The 17171-nt window shown below is 47.7% G+C and overlaps 1 protein-coding gene across 1 annotated transcript in view; it reads left to right on the forward strand.

Moving 5' to 3' along the window:
- The window catches only part of OCRL (OCRL inositol polyphosphate-5-phosphatase), a 60192-nt gene extending 53133 nt beyond the window's left edge, over positions 1 to 7059 (forward strand). The window contains exon 23 of the mRNA XM_065538414.1: positions 6778 to 7059. Within this exon, the coding sequence (XP_065394486.1) occupies positions 6778 to 6912 (135 nt within the window). The 3' untranslated portion in view covers positions 6913 to 7059. The remainder of the gene's footprint in view (positions 1 to 6777) is intronic.
- Positions 7060 to 17171: the final 10112 nt, after the last annotated feature.

A 17171-nucleotide genomic window follows, 5' to 3' on the forward strand; every position in this document is an offset into this window, starting at 1 on the left:
CAGTCCTCCCACTTTGGCTTCACAAAGTGCTGGAATTAGAGGCATGAGCCACCATGCCCTGCCTGGTCTTCCTTTTAGCTTTTCTGCCCTCCAATCCATTCTCCACGCAGCAGGCAGCATGACTTAATTACATCAGTCTCATCCCTTCCCTGTGGATAACCCTTCAGTGACATTTACAATGAAACCTAAGCTTCCCTGTGGCCCACCAGGCCCTGCATCAGTGGGTCTCAAATACTCATGTGCAGAAGAATCACCTGGAGACATTGTTAAAAAGCAGATTCCTAGACTCCAGAAACTCTGAGTAAGTTGGTCTGAGATAAGGCACAGAGTCTGCATTCTAAATCAGGACCCAAGAGCATTTTGATGCAGGGGTGCTTGGACCACACTTTGAGGAATACCACCCTAAAGGATCTGACCTCTGCCTACCATAAGCCTTCCTCACCCCTGCCACTATACTCTGATACTGTCCTTTTACCCCTCCCGGTGAGCTGAACTCTTTCTAACCTCAGGGCCTTTGCATGTGCTGTTTACCCAGAAAACTCCTTCCTCTCTCTCTCTTGCCTCAGTCCCCATCTTTGCTGTGCCTAACCATAAGTCACCCACCCTGTCCCATTGACTCTCTGCCCTCATTCCTGGGCTTTCTGGTACAACGTTCTGGCTGACTGCCCCTGGACTTGCCATGTACTCTTCCACAATCTTCCTCTTCCTCTCTTGATGACCTCACGTACCTGTTCCACGGGGCCTAGGGAGGCAGAAAACTATAGTGGTTCTTCACATAGGCTCCAATGACCAGACTGCCTGAGTTCAAATCCCAGCTCTGCCACTTCCTAGATATGTGACCCTGATCAAAAGTTAATTGACGTTTCTGTGCCTTGGTTTCCATGTCTTTTCTCCCCAGCTTTATTGGGTATAATTGAGAAGAAAAATTGTATGTATTGAAGGTGTATCCACATCTTAAAAGTAATGATAGCACCTTTCCTCGTAGTATCATCATGAGGATGAGATCAGTTATACATTTCCAGGCCTTGGAACAGTGCCTGGTGCCTAAGTGCTAAATAAATGGCAGCTAGTGGAGTTATTCCCAAGCCCTCCATTGACTTCCAGGCCCAGAACCCACTTCTGCTGCCCTTCAGCTCCCAGCAGATGACTGTACCCTTTGCTTTGTGAAAATGTCGAAACAGTCTTGCCCCCTGCACATCAAAATGTCTCCAGCTTAACTTCATCTCTCCCTCTTTCCATCTGTCTGAGAAATAAGCGGTCTTCCTCGCCAAGACCAGCTCCTCCACCTGCACTTTTGAGCCCTTCTCCTCCACCCTCTCTGGACTTTTCCCCCTCAACCATCACCCCTCCTCTTACATCTCAGTATGGGTTATTCATTTAACAAGTATTTGTTGAGTGGCTCCTGTGTGCCCCATGCTGTTCAAGGTGCTGAGGATCTAGAAGTAAACCAGATAAGGTTGCCGCTCTCATGGTGCCTTCATCAAGAGGGCAGGGCAGGGCAGGGATGAGGGTGGACAGATATGCAAATTAACAGTACCCAAGGTCACTACAGATCCTGACAAGTACTGTGGAGAGTATCAAACAGGGGGATGCACTTGAGGGTACAGCGGGGGGCCTTGGTCAGGAAAAGTTGCTTTGAGGAGGTGATGTTTTAGCTGAGACTTAAACCTCAGGAAGCCAAGGCACCATATCTTGATTTGAATACCCACAAAAAGAGCCACACGTGCAAGATCTGGCAAAAGACATTCGGAGCAAAGGAAAAGACAAATGCAAAGGCCCTGAGGCAGCAAAACAGCTGGCTGTGCTCAGGGGACAGCCAGGCAGAACTCCGTGAGGAACAGGACTTGCTGGACAACAGGCGAGCAGGAACGTGGTCACAGAGGGCCTGAGGAACCTCGGGCAGGAGCTTGCATTTCATTCGACACCACAGGAGGCCATGGCTGCCTTTACTCAGGGAAGCGACGTGACTTCTGTATGCTCCTTCTCCTAACTTTAGAAAGAGTAATAATAACTAATAACCCTAGCTGTCATTTATCCCAGGTACTAATACATTTAATATCACTTTAGCCTTTACAATAGGCTGATAAAGTACTACATTATCCCACCTTTTTATTTTATTTTATTTTATTTTTGAGACAGAGTCTAGCTCTGTCACCCAGGCTGGAGTGCAGTAGCGTAATCTTGGCTCACTGCAACCTCCGCCTCCCGGGTTCAAGCGATTCTCCTGCCTCAGCCTCCCGAGTAGCTGGGATTACAGGCATGTGCCACCACGTCTGGCTAAGTTTTATATTTTTAGTAGTGACAGGGCCCGGCTAAGTTTTGTATTTTTAGTAGTGACAGGGTGTCACCATCTTGGCCAGGCTGGTCTTGAACTCCTGACCTTGTGATCCACCCGTCTTGGCCTCCCAAAGTGCTGGGATTACAGGTATGAGCCACCGTGCCCGGCCATTATCCCACTTTTATGGGTGAGAAAACAGACTCAGAGAGATGGCGTAACTTGGTACTTAGCTAGTGGCTGACCAGAAAATGACTTCGGAGCCCAGATTTGTGCTCTTAAACACAGCCACTGTCTCCCCAGCTGGACTGGGCATGAAGGTGAGGGCGCTCCTTAAAACCCCTATCCCTTCTAGCTACATCCCAAGATTTCATGTCAGCTAGATTGCCTGCTGGCAGGTCAAATTCAACTTTTCTTTGACCCTGACCAGCTTCTCCTGGCATCCTCCTCTCTCCCATCACCCAGGCCTAAGCTTTTGGTTATTTTTGGCCCCTGCCCCACTTTCTAATCAGTTACCAATTGCAATTCAACAAATATTTATCCAGCACCTGCCAAGTGCAGGCTACCATGCAAGGTTCTGAAGGAAACCAAAATGGGTGAGACTGGTCGTTACAAGACAAGACAGACATAATATTTTTGTTTGCTTTGTTTTGTTTTATTTGAGACAGAGTCTCACTCTGTTGCCCAGGCTAGAGTGCAGTGGCACGATCTTGGCTCACTGCAACCTCCACCTCCTGGGTTCAAGCGATTCTCCTGCCTCAGCCTCCCTAGTAGCTGGGACTACAGGCGCGTGCCACCACACCCAGCTAATTTATTTGTATTTTTATTTTTAGTAGAGATGGGGTTTCACCATGTTGGCCAGGCTGGTCTTGAACTCCTGACCTCAGGTGATCAGCCTGCTTTGGCCTCCCAAAGTGTTGGGATTACAGGCGTGAGTCACCGCACCTGGCCAATATTTTTTTAAAAGAAGGAAAAAAAGGGAAAGATGGACGACAGAAGGGCAGGAAGGAAGAAAAGAGGGAGGAAGGGTGAGAAAAAGTAAAGAAAGCAAGAAAGAGGGAGGAAGGGAGGACCTCCACGGAAAAGGGGCCAAGATCAGCTCAACTGCAGTCTCTAGCCGGCCGCTCCTTTCCACTGCCCATTTCCCAGCCCCTCCAACTCCTGCCCCCCTCCCCAATAAAATTCAAACACTCATTGCCTCATTTAAGGAGTTAAATCGCCTGATGTATTTAACTCCTTTCTAACTAATTTCTCAGTTACCAGTTTCTCTCCCTGTACACATCCCTGCACTGTTTTGATGTCTCTCCCCTATTCCAGACCCCTGCTGGCCCCCCAGCCCACTTACCATGGAAGTTCCAATCCTTCCACCTGGCATGCAAAGCTCTCCTTAGTCTCTTCCACCCACCTCTCAGGCCGAATCTCCCACTTGACCTTCTCATGCTGTTCCCTTCCCTAAACTCATGTGCACTCTCTGCTTTGGCTCGGTCTGTACCAGCCACTTGGAACCCTCCAGCCCCCACCTCCACCTACCCAAACCTCATCAAACCCAAATGTCACTTCCTCCAGGAAGCCTTTTCCCACAACCCCTGCCCCTACTGAACTCCTAGAACCTGCCCTCTGTACCACCATTTAAAAATACTGCATACCAAAGGATGTTGTTGCCCCTTTTGGACTGGAAGCTTCAAGAGAGTGGGAACCAAGCTGGGCATATTTTGGGTTTCCCACAATGCCTTGCCAAGAGTAAATGTTCAATGATGTTTGGCTAATAAATAAAGATTGTCCCTCAAAACATAAGTGTATTGAATAAGTGTTCCTGAAATGTATATACATTTAATTATTCATTCTGAGCTCTATTAACTTTAGAGGAATTCATGTGGTAGGGGGGGACTTACTGAATTATATTAATGTAATCCAAGAAGATAATAGTTTTTAGCAACCACACAGTACTGTTATTTTCTATTGTTTTGTAGGCAACAAAATCAGCCTTGTTGAATTTGCTTTTTAAAATTGATTCTCAAAGTTTATTAAAATTAGAAATAGAACTACCATATGGTTCAATAATCCCACTTCTAGAGATATATCCAAAAGAATTGAAAGCAGGGTCTCAAAGATATATTTGCACACCCATATTCATAGCAACATTATTCACAATAGCCAAAAGATGGAAGCACCCCAAATGCCCATGGATAGAAAAACAAAATGTGTTCGTTCTCTACATACAATGGAATATGATTCAGCCTTAAAAAGGAAAGAATTTGTCATGACACATGCTACTACTTGAGGACATTATGCTAAACGAAATAAGCCAGTTCCAAAAAGCACTGTATGATTCTACTTCTATGGGGTCCCTAGAATAGCCAAATCCATAGAGAAAAGAAGCATGGTGTTACCAGGGGCTGGGAATTGGGGAAATGGGCAGTTGTTTGATGGGTATAGAGTTTCAGCTTTGCAAGATGAAAATGTTCTGGAGATTCATTGCACAGCAATGTGAATACTCCTAACACTATTGAACTCTACACTTAAATATGGCTAAGATGATCAATTTTATGTTTTGTGCTTTTCTTTTTTTTTTGCAAGATGAAAATGTTCTGGAGATTCATTGCACAGCAATGTGAATACTCCTAACACTATTGAACTCTACACTTAAATATGGCTAAGATGATCAATTTTATGTTTTGTGCTTTTCTTTTTTTTTTTTTTTTTTTTTTTTGAGTCTAGCTCTGTCACCCAGGCTGGAGTGCAGTGGCACAATCTTGGCTCACTGCAACCTCCGCCTCCCAGGTTCAAGCGATTCTCCTGCCTCAGCCTCCCGAGTAGCTGGGATTACAGGCGCCTGCCACCATGCCCAGCTAATTTTTGTATTTTTAGTAGAGACAGGGTTTCACCGTGTTGGCCAGGCTGGTCTCGAACTCCTGACCTCATGATCTGCCCTCTTTGGCCTCCCAAAGTGCTGGGATTACAAGCGTGAACCACCGCGCCTGACCATGTTTTGTGCTTTTTACCATGATTAACATTTTTTTAAATCTTAAGTGATTCTTCAAAAGTGAGTCTGATCACATTGCCCCTCTCTGGGTCCCAGAATTCTTACCTGGACCCACAAGCCTTGGCTTGTCTGCTTGTCATGGACTCAAACCTCTTCTGCCATCCCCCATTCTTTCAGCTGAGGTGGGGCACATTCACGGCGGTATGTGAATGGCCGTAGACCCATCCCCCATTCTTTCAGACTGGACTTCTGTCCTTGTCTGCTCCCTGCTCCCTCTCACACAGAGCCAACTCCTCCCAAGGCCTCAGTCTCTGCAAAAACATCACTTTCTCTGTGGAGCTTTCCCTGGCCACCTCCTAGCCTAGGATGTAACATGTCCTTGTGACACACTCTCCTTGCACCCTTTCCTCTCCTTCACTTTGTAATTACACATTTATTATTTGAGCAAGGTCACTCTCTCCCACCAGCTCAGGAACACTGCTGAGGCAGAGACCAGATCTTTTCCTCCCCTTACTATCATATCTCCAGCAGCTAGCCTGATGCCTGGCATCCAGTAATCATCATTGATTACTCCAGTGTTGGCAAAGGCAAGGAAAAACAAGCCTTCCTGCTGCTTGGACAAGAGTAAATGAGTGTCACCTTTCTAAAAGCAATGTGGCAACATGCATTAAGAGCCTGGAAGCATTCACACACTCGTAATTTCACTTCTAGGAAATCACCCTAGAGGAGCGCAATGGCTTAAGTCTACCCGTTCTTCTCAACATATTCATTAGCACAAAAAATGAAGCAATTTACATAACCTTCATCACCAGAAGATGGGTAAACACATTGTAGATGTTTATGGATATAATATTACAGAGCCTTGTCAAATAATGTTTTTAAGGAATTGTGACGTGGAAAAATGCTAGGATATAACATGAGGTGGAAAAGGCAGCATGTAAGTAGGTATGTACCTAATGTTCCTAAATTTAAAAAATCAGATATAAAGACAATACATAGGCACAAAAATAGTGGAAGTCCATTCTCCAAACTGTTACCAGCAGTCACCCCTAGAGGGTGGCATCATGGGCAGTCATGGCTTCAGAATGTCTACACAGGAGGGTTTAGAAACCATTGAAAGGTAGGCTAGGGGATTTGTCTTGAAGCTGCAAGATGTCTTTGCATAGCAAGCAGGGTTTTGCCTTACACTGCATCTGTATTCAGAGTGACTATGGGGGTGCTGATGGAGATTAGGATAAAGCCCCCAAGCCACTCTCTGGAGCCAACCTCAATGGCTTTTTTTTTTTACTCATGTTTGTCTGGTTTTCTAAATGCTCTACAATGAAGATGTATGACTTTTATAATCAGAAAAAGATTAAGGAAAACATTATTTCATGAAAGAAAGGCATTTCTGTGTGTTGGGATGAATGAACACAGTGTCCTGCTCAAGCACATGGGCGGCTGAACAGGGCCTTGCCAGCACAGCCGCTCACCGCAGCTCCCTCACATCACAAGCCTGCCCTCTTCCTCGCACCCGCAGGCATCCGTCCTCCAGCTGCTGACATGGCTGGGCAGCAAAGGTCCCATCTTGACTGTGCACCTCGGAGGCAGCGCCGTGGAGCATGGAGTTCTAAGGCGTGTCCACGGGCCAAGCACACTTGCAAAAGCCATTTGACAACAATGGGCTTATACCCCTCTACCTCTAACAGTGGCCCTAGCTTTGAAGAGCAAGGATCATTTTCTGATTGTAGCTGTGGCCACTAGATGGCAGAGGAGAATGACAGTTCCTAGTTGTATAATAAAATTGGTATTTAAAGCTGCAGTTACTTTTCTTATTTCATGATCATTTCTATTTTGGGAAATTCAGTTGACTTTTCTCCTTACAGTCTCTTACTTATGGCCTTAAAAGTCCACAAAAACAAAAACTTTTTTTTTTTTTTTCAGAACTAGGTTAAAAGTATCTAAAGTTCATGGAAATTTCAGCGCTCTTTCTTTTCATTGAACACAGAATTAAATCACATTTTCCTCTCTTGCCTCTTTCACTGTCCATCAATGTTTCCAGTTATTTTGAAAGTGTCCACAATGGTTGGGAGGTGATCTCGCTGCTGAAAGATAATGACTTCGATCTTCTTTGGAGAGGGGTCAGCTGGGAAGGAAGGATGGAAGCAATCCAGGCAGTTGGAGAGGTGGGGAGAAGCACAGTTGTGACCTGGGAAGAAACGGACTAATCCCTGGCCAGAAGATGGCACAGCGAAGTGGAGAGGAAGGAGACCAAAAGGGAATGGGGCTTGTTACAGGTTCAGTTGTATCCCCCCGAAAATCGGTATGTTGAAGTCCTAATCCCCAGTACCTGTGAATGTGACCTTATTTGGAAATAGACTCATCACAGATATAATTAGTTAAGTAAGATGAGGTTATACTGGGAGTAAGGTGGCCCCTAATCCAGTGTAACTGGTTTCCTTATAGAAAAAGGGAAATTTGGACAGAGACACACAAACAGGGAGAACACTGTGTAAAGGCAAAGGCAGGGATCAGGGTGATGCATCTCTAAGCCAAAGAATGCCAAAAATTGCCAGCAAACCATCAGAAGCTCAGGATGGGCATGAGACAGATTCTCTTTCACAGCCTTCAGAAGGAACCAACCCTGCTGACCTCGATTTCACACTCTGGCCTCCAGATCTGTGAGACAACATGTTTCTAAGCCTCCCACTGTGGTACTTTGTTACTGCAGCCCTGGGAAATTAATTACAAGGCTTTTGGAGCCATGAAACAGTGGTAAAATCAGAATAGAATTTCTTCATACACTTCCAGGACTGTTGGACCTGATACGTGGGGGTGATGGCTGAAGGATAGAAGTTTCCTCCTCTACCATTCTATCACCCCCTCCACAATCACATTTCTTTTCTTTTTTTTTTTTTTTTTTTTTTTTTTGAGATGGAGTTTCGCTCCTGTTGCCCAGGCTGGAGTGCAGTGGTGCCATCTCGGCTCACTGCAACCTCTGCCTCCCGGGTTCAAGCGATTCTCCTGCCTCAGCCTCCTTAGTAGCTGGGATTACAGGCGCCTGCCACCGTGCCCGGCTAATTTTTCATATTTTTAGTAGAGATGGGGTTTCACCATGTTGGTCAGGCTGGTCTCGAACTCCTGACCTCAGGTGATCCACCCGCCTTGGCTTCCCAAAGTGCTGGAATTACAGGTGCGAGCCACATTTCTTGAAAGAGTTGTCTCCACTTGCTGTCCCCACTTTCTTACCTCCACTCACCCCTCAACCCTTTCTAGCCCATTCCTCTGACATAATTCTCACCAAGGTCACCAGCAACCTCCATGCTGCCAAAACCAAAGGTCATTTCTTAGTCCTCACCTAACCCAACCTCTCAGCAGCATTCCACCCCTTCTTCAGGAACACTCCCTTCACTGGGCTGCAGGAACTCCACACTCTTCCCAGAGTTCTTCCTGCCTCACTGACCACTCCATCTCCATCTCCATTGCAGGCTCCTCTGCTTTTTTGGCCCCTCCAGTAGATGATGGCATGTGCTGAGGTTTGGGCTTGGGCCACTTCTCTTCTTACTCTACACTACTCCTTCATAAGCCCCACTCACTCCTCTGTCTGCAGCTGTCTCCAAACTCTATCTGAAGCAGTCTGTCGCTGCCACCACACACTTCAGACTTGTTTACGGTGGCATCACATCTGATTCAGGTTTACATCCTTGTTTTGTTTTGTTTTGTTTTGTTTTTTTAGATGGAGTCTCAATCTGTCACCCAGGCTGGAGTGCAGTGGCGTGATCTCAGCTCACTGCAACTTCCACCTCCCAGGTTCAAGCGATTCTCCTGCCTCAGCCTCCCGAGTAGCTGGGATTACAGGCGTGTGCCACCATGTCTGGCTAATTTTTGTATTTTCAGTAGAGATGGAGTTTCACCATGTTGGCCAGGCTGGTCTTGAACTCCTGACCTCATGATCTGCCCTCCTTGGCCTCCCAAAGTGCTGGGATTACAGGCATGAACCACTGCACCTGGCCAACCATGCTCATTTCTTTATATATTGTCTATACTTGCTTTGGGGCTGCAACAGCAGAGTTAAGTGGTTGCTACAGAGACCATATGGTCTTCAGAGTCTAAAATATTTACTATCTGGCCCTTTACAGAAAGTTTGCCAAACTTTGATCTAGAACAAGCTTGTCCAACCAGTGGCCTGTGGGCTGCATGTGGCACAGGACAGTTTTGAAGGCAGCCCAACATAAATTCATAAAGTTTCTTAAAACATTATGAGATGTCTTTGTGATTTGATTTTTTTTTTAAATTTTTTATTTTTTTAGCTTATCATCTATCGTTAGTGCATTTTATGTTTTTATGTGTGGCCCAGGGAAGCCAGAAGATTGGACTGCCCTGATCTAGACTGTGGTCTCAGCCGTCACCACTGAAGGCTTGGGGCCTCTTAACATAGTGAGATAGCCAGATGGGAAGGGCTCCCTGACAGAACCTCCCACAGCCTGCGCACTGGGAAGAATGCAAAGTGGGGTGGAATCACATAAGTTCCTGTCATTTGCAGCGGGGAGGAGCCAGGCCCCTCCTCTTCCTGGGTGGAACCTGAGATTCAGCAAGTGGAGGCAACTCTTTCAAGAAATGTGGCTGTGATCCCAGCACTTTGGGAGGCTGAGGCGGGTGGATCACCTGAGGTCAGGAGTTCGAGACCAGACTGGCCAACATGGTGAAACCCGGTCTCTACTGCAAATACAAAAAATTAGCCGGGTGTGGTGGTGCATGCCTGTAATCCAGCTACTCCCAAGGGGATATAGTAAAGAAAGACTAATGACCAAAACTCGAGAGAAAGGAGGGGGCTTGCCATTCCTACGGCATGGCTCACCATCTGCAGACAGAGGGCATCGGAAGTCAAAGGGAGCCACCAGCAGTGGGTCAGTGACAGCTTCAGCCTCTGCACTACATCCTGAGGTGTCCCCAGTCCTCACAGCACATGCCTGCAGTCTGAAGACAAGAGAGGGAACTGAGTTTCCTGAGCCAGGCTCCTGTTCAGTGTTCAGACCAGCTTCAAGCTCCAGCCCACAAAGTCATCTGAGGCCTGGTTGTCTCTCAGCTCCCCTCCTTGGAACATGGATCCTCACCTCTTGCCGTACACAGGCTCCAGTGTGGAAGGGATACAGGATGGGGCCTTTGGAGGTTCTTTCTGACTGGCTATGACCCCAGAGAGGGAGGTGTCATGCTGGAGAGCTGGGCAGCCACCCTCTGTGATGACCAGCCCTACCACCTGGCCTGGCAACATGCCCACTGTGGGGAACCCAATTGTGAGATTCCCCTCTGCCTCACCCCAGTTTTCTGGGCGGAGATGTCCACAGGCAGGTGTGGGCGGGTCCTCCAGCACATCAAGCTTTATCTGTAGGCTGGTACCTATGAAATCTGGAAGGCTGGGGATTTCGGAATCTCTGACCCATTCAACCTGAAGCATCTTGCTGAGTCCCACCAAGAATGGAGACCTCAGGGCCTAGTTGTTTGATTTGCAAAATGTCATCTTAGGCCACCTCCTTACCAGCGGGTCCACTGCACAAATGTCTTGCTCAGATCCCTAAGAGCTGAGGAGTGCCAACAGCACTCCTGACAGATGGGTGGCCAGCAGCAGAGGCAGGAGCCCTGTGCCCTGCCAGGGGAGAATCAGGAATGAAAAGCTTTCCCAGTGCTGGCCAGGCGCGGTGGCTTACGCCTGTAATCACAGCACTTTGGGAGGCCGAGGTGGGCGGATTATGAGGTCAGGAGATCAAGACCATCCTGGCTAACATGGTGAAACCCCGCCTCTACTAAAAATACAAAAAAATTAGCCGGGTGTGGTTGCGGGTGCCTATAGTCCCAGCTACTTGGGAGGCTGAGGCAGGAGAATTGCTTGAACCCGAGAGGCAGAGGTTGCAGTGAGCCCAGATCGTACCACTGCACTCCAGCCTGGGCGACAGAGCGAGACTCCTCAAAAAAAAAAAAAAAGAAAGAAAAAGAAAAAAAAACCACACACACGAAACTTTCCCAGTGCTTACAAATCCGTCTTCTATCTCACCTCAGCTTGCAGTGTGCTGTGTGACCACTGAGAGGCACTGTGAGGTCACAAGAAGCTTGGAGAAGCGCGGCCACCATTTCAGTCCCAGCCTCCGGGAAGTGAGAAAGCCCCTAGGGAAACGTGCAGGATTCTGGGACTCTTTGGGACATGCCTCCCTGGCAGAAAGGATCTGTTCTAGTCAGCAGTGGGGACCTGGGCTGGGCACCTCATGCTGGCCATTGCGAAGGGTGGTGCAAAGAGGAAAAGAACAGAGACCTAAAGGGGCCCTAATTCATCCCAGGCATCAGCCACGGGCAGATGACTTGGCCCAAACAAGCGGGGAGCGCCACACTGCAGAACCAAGCAGGAGGCGGAGCCAAGCAAGGAAGGCGGGGCCCTGGAGGATGTCTTGGCTCCTGGCTTCGCGCGGGTTCTTTGGGATATTTTAGGAAGGACTCTTGACCTCCAGGTGTGTGGTGGTTGGGGGTATGCGGTGCAGTGGAGGACCCAACACGTAACAAACGGGAGACTGGGTGTTGTTTTGACACCTCCCTTTCATGTTTTCACGTCCATGTCATCGCCAAGTTCTTTCATTTCTACCTCCTGAATATCCCTGGAATTTCTCCCCTTTGATCCAAATCTGCTCCCTCCACCCTTGTCTAAGCCACTATAGCTCTCTCCTTGATGTCTCCAAGATAGGGTTGCCAATAAAATACAGGACACCCAGTTAAATTTGAATTTCACATAAACACAGAATAATTTTTAGTACATCTTGTATAATACTTGGGATGTACTTATACTAAAAAACCATTCTCTATTATCTGAAATTCACATTTAACCGGGTATCCGGGGTTTGGTTTGGTTTCACTCTTTTGTTTTGTTTCTAAATCTGGCAGCCCAACCAAGAGTTTTCCCAGCCCTGTGCCTCCTCAAGGCTTTCTCTACAGAGCAGCCAGAATGAACATACAGAAATTCAAATCTACCCAGGTCACTGTCTTGCTTAAAACCCTGACCACTTCCCAGCTCTCAAGTCCGTCTTCCACTGTTGCCCTAAGCCCACAGCATGCCCCCAGCAAGCCAAATACACTGTAGCCTCTTAAATGTGCCCCACATCCTTCTACACACACCTATCCCTGTCCAGCCACCTAAAGAATTCAAACGTGGTCATCAAACTCAACTACCACCTCTTTTTGTCAGGCTCTTCCAGACATGTTGCCTGCCTCCCCCAAGCCAAGCACGCCCTCTTTGCACTGTATAGTAGCCTTTTGCAGAGCACTTGGTTAGCTGTATCTAAATGATTTGTTTAGGTGTCTGACTTCCCCCTACTAGACTGTGTCCTCTTTCAAGGAAGGGGCCCAGTGTTATTCATCTTTGCAACCACAGTGCACAGCACAGTGCCTGGCCCAGAGTGGGGCATTCAGTGAATGAATGAATGAATGAATGAATGAATGAATGAATGAATGAATATTCGTGATTCCAAATCTGAAGTCTAGATGGGCCACTGGAAGTGACTGCAATGACAGGACAGGACACCAGGGGGCAGAATAACCTCAGTTTTCTTGAAGGCAGAGGGGCGTGGTACAGAAAGCCGACTTCTTGGCTCTGGGCTCCCTTCTCCAGCTCCAAAGAGAAGAGTTTTTATTGCTTTGTTTTGTTTTTAAATCACGGAAACATAAAGCAGGAATGGACCTTAAGAAACCATGGGGACCAGTCCTCTGCTTTTTCGTAGTTAAAAAATTCTTTCCATTTCCACTTAATTACCTGTTTTCAGGTAGTGAAAAACATTCTTTGGTTTGTTACAGACCAATCACAGAGAGGTTAGAGGACTTGCTCCAAACTACACAGCAAGTGAGTGGTACAAGGAGGCCTGGAGCCCGGTGTTCTGCAGACATGATCCCATTTCATCCTCACTGCAGCCCCATGAGCGGAGGCACTATTGTTGTCTTGCAGGTGGGGAACAGACACAGAGAGGTTGTCACCTGACTGGATCATGCCGTGGTAGAGCAGGGAATTGGATGGATGCAAGCAGGTTTCCAGTCTTCCTTTCTAGTGCCCCTACCTCTCTTACACTCACAAATCTTTGCTTGACTCTTTTTTTTTTGTTTTTGAGACAGAGTCTCATTCTGTCACCCAGGCTGGAGTGCAGTGGCGCCATCTCAGCTCACTGCAACCTCTGCCTCCCAGGTTCAAGCGATTCTCCTGCCTCAGCCTCCCTAATAGCTGGGACTACAGGTGTGTGCCACTACGCCCAGCTAATTTCTTGGCCTTTTTTTTGTTCGGGGGTGGGGGGTGGGTGCTAACCCCAGAGCCCTACATCCTCAGCACTCAAGCCCAGAGCATCTTCATGGGCCTGACAGGTTCCGTAAATCCCATGGGGAACCACTGGGCATTGGCCCAGGCCCTGTGACAGCTACAAATAGGTAAGACAAATGAGGGTATCTGGAATGCAAACTCTAGGGAGGCACTCCTGCAAGGGCAGGGGTGAAGGCTGAGAGTGAGCCCCTTCTGACACTGTGTGCCCTAGCGGCCTCATTTGCCTCCCTCTAACTTCGGCCCTGGGTGCAGTATCTGTTCTCCTTTCCTCCAGCTGCTAGGCCAGTCTAACCATGGAGGGGTCTCAAGGAGGCAGAAGCCACTTGAGCTCTTTAAGGAAGGTGAGATGGATGGCAAGTGACCACCAGAGATTGTGTTCCACCCTGTATAACTGCTTCATTGTAGAGCCTCAACTCAATAGGGTACAAACACACAACGCTTTTCTCTTTCCACAGTCACGAACCATCTTGGCAGGGTTCTGGAGGCTTCCCCACTTCAGAGTTCCCTGACGTGGGAGAAGCTATTTGGCCACTACTTCTTCCAACCAACCCAATCCCCACCCACACCTACACACACACCTGTCCCCAGCAGTATCTCCAAAGACCTTTGTTGTTGAGGTCCCCTTACCCTGAAGCCAGTCCTCTTGAACAGGACAAGGTAAGACAACTCAAATGTGTTATCTTTGGAGGTGTCCCTCTGACCCAAGGAAAGCCACATGGCTGGCTACACCACTGCTGCCCCTGCTCTTTGCCCTCTCTCCACTCCCCTTTAGTTGTTCTCATAGGCTCAGGGCAGAGCCACAAGGCTGCCACCCAAGCAGATGTCCAACCAGGAATGAGATAACATGTCCCCACTTCACAGCCTGACCCCCCACCCCATCCCAATCTTGATGGCATTCTCTTGGAACCCCTCACTTGGCCACAACACTGGACCAAAGTCTCCTGATCATCCCAGTGGTGCCCCACCACCACCTTCTGCTTATCTAGATGAGGTGGGGAGCAGTAGTTTGCTAAGCTCTTAATAAGCTCTAAAGGAAGCATTGGTCCCCTATCGTTGGAAGTTCCTTGGCACTTCTTTCTTGGAACTAGTCCTCAGCTTCGGGCCCTTGTTGCCAGTTCTCGGGTCTATAGAAGTCCCACTCACATCCTGTTGAATGTCAATTGCATAATTTTGCATGCCTCTGTTCCAACTCCTAAGGACTGGAGGGAAAATGAGTGTCCCCTCTTCACCTCAGCTATTTTACATTGGATGGAAATGGGGCATAGAATGCGAAGGTGCCAAGAGTGGAGGAAAGGATTAGCTGGGAGCCCTTCTCAAGTAAAAGGGACCTTGGAGTAGTGGAAAGAGTAACTCATTGTCAGTCATTGGATGCATACCTTGTGCAAGTCACAGAACTCCCTAAGACTCAGTTTCTTCATCTGTAAACTGCAGATAACACAAATGTCCCAGGAATGTAGTAAAGATTAGATGAGATCATGTATGTAGAAGCCTTATATAAACTGTAAAGCACTGATCAAAGAAGTGAAGCTAATTATTAATTAGTTTTAAAGAAGCCATCCCTACCATCAAAGATCTTGCAGGGATTGGGTAGCAATTCATAAGAGATTATGACAGAGGGCTGAGCTGTGGGAGGAAGTAGAGAGCAGCTGTTAAGAGCAGGGACCTTGGTTTCTAGCTCTGGGATATCCTAGCTGTGTGGCTTTGAATAAGTCACTTCCCCTCTCTGAACCTCAGTTTCCTCAGATGTAAAGTAAGGATGATAACACCTCCCTCAGGACCTGGGAGGATCTGATGAGATGGTACTCAAGAAGAATGAACTAGCACAGGGCTTAATACAGAGTGGTGCCCAATAAATGTTGGCTGTAGCTAGGATTATTAAGAGATCAGTAGCCATTACAAAGGGAAGGAGGGGTCAGGGAAAATCTCCTATGGGAGATTAAGCTTGAATTTGGCCTTGACAACAGGAGACAAATTTGGAATGTCAGAAAAAGATGCATATAAGTAAGTCTTGCCAAGCATTGGGGGAACAAAAAAGTAAGGCCACAAAGTTTACTTCCATCCTCTCTCCTAGATGATCTAAAGAGATGGTCATGCAGGTGGCCTGGCCCAAGAAGGGCATGCCAGTGAGAAGTCATAGGGAAACTGACGTAGTGACATGGCCCTCCTACTCCTGCTGAAATTTGAACCTCCTCACAGGCAGTCGAAGGAGAACTCTGGGCCAATCTGTGCGGTCTACCTCCTACTTTGTGACCCAGGGTGGCCTTGAGACCCTGGACCTGTCCCTCTAGCCCTCCCCTGAAAAATCAGTCCCTAACTTGTGCCTCTTGGTTGTCAGTGGATAAATGCATGACCCCTTCCAGGGAACTGGTATGCATTTCAATGGGGGCTTTCTAGAAACAATGCCTTGTCTCCCAGGGTTTCCCAACTTTTTAGCAGCTGGAGCTCTTGTTTTCTTACTTGAAACCTCAGTGGATTCCTCCAGCAGTTTAAATCTTCATAGTCTGCTGAATCCCAGGACCCAGGAAGCACAGTTTGCATCTGTCTTAATACCCAGGACTCACTGGGGCCACCTTCAGCCTTGGAGACAAGATGGACCAGAGGGAGGACAGCTGGTGGCCCACATCTGCTTTCACTTTTGTTTGGACAAAGATGGTGTGCCATGTCCTTTTCTCTGTCACTGTGCATTGGTCAGAATATGTGGAGTTATGCCACAATAACACAGAAACCCTGAAATATCAGGGGTGTAACACAAGAAAGTCTTCTTTCTGGTCCTCACAAAAGTCTAGTGCAGGTTGGACGACACGTAGTGAGGCCAACCTGAAACATGTGGCCTCCTAGAACTCCACAGCAGGGGAAAAGAGAGATGGAGAAGCAAATAGTCTTAGTCAGCATGGGCTGTCATAACAAACTAGCATAGACTGGGTAGCTTAAAGAAGAGGAATTCATTTCTCACAGTTCGAGAGCTGGAAAGCCCACAGTCAAGACACTGGCAGATTCAGTGTCAGGTAAGGGCCCTCTTTCTGGCTTGCAGATGGCTGACTTCTTACTGTGTCTTCCCATGGCTGAGGGAGAGCTAGCTCTCTGGTATGTCCTCTTACGAAGGCACTAATCCTATTAGATCAGGGCCCCATTCTCATTTAACCTTAATTACTTCCTAACACCAAATACAGCCATACTGGGGGGGCTAGTGTTTCAATATATGGATATGGGGGACACACATAGACTGAGCCTACTAGACTGTGAGTTTCCTAAGGGAAAATAGGGACTGAAGTCTCTATAGCCTTTGTCTCCTGCAAGGTAGGGAAGAGGCAGTGCTGACTCATGTTTAAGAATACTTGAGTCCTGGCTGGGCATGGTGGCTCCCGCCTGCAATCCCAGCACTTTGGGAGGCCGAGGCAGGTGGATTGCTTGAGGTCAGGAGTTTGAGACCAGCCTGGCCAACACGGTGAAATCCTGTCTCTACCAAAAATACAAAAATTAGCCAGGCATGGTGGCGGGCGCCTGTAATCCCAGCTACATGGGAGGCTGAGGCAGGAGAATCACTTGAACCTGGAAGGCAGATCATACCACTGCAATCCAGTCTGGGTGACAGA

This window comes from Macaca fascicularis, chromosome X (genome assembly GCF_037993035.2).
Source record: "Macaca fascicularis isolate 582-1 chromosome X, T2T-MFA8v1.1".
Classification (NCBI taxonomy): domain Eukaryota; kingdom Metazoa; phylum Chordata; class Mammalia; order Primates; family Cercopithecidae; genus Macaca; species Macaca fascicularis.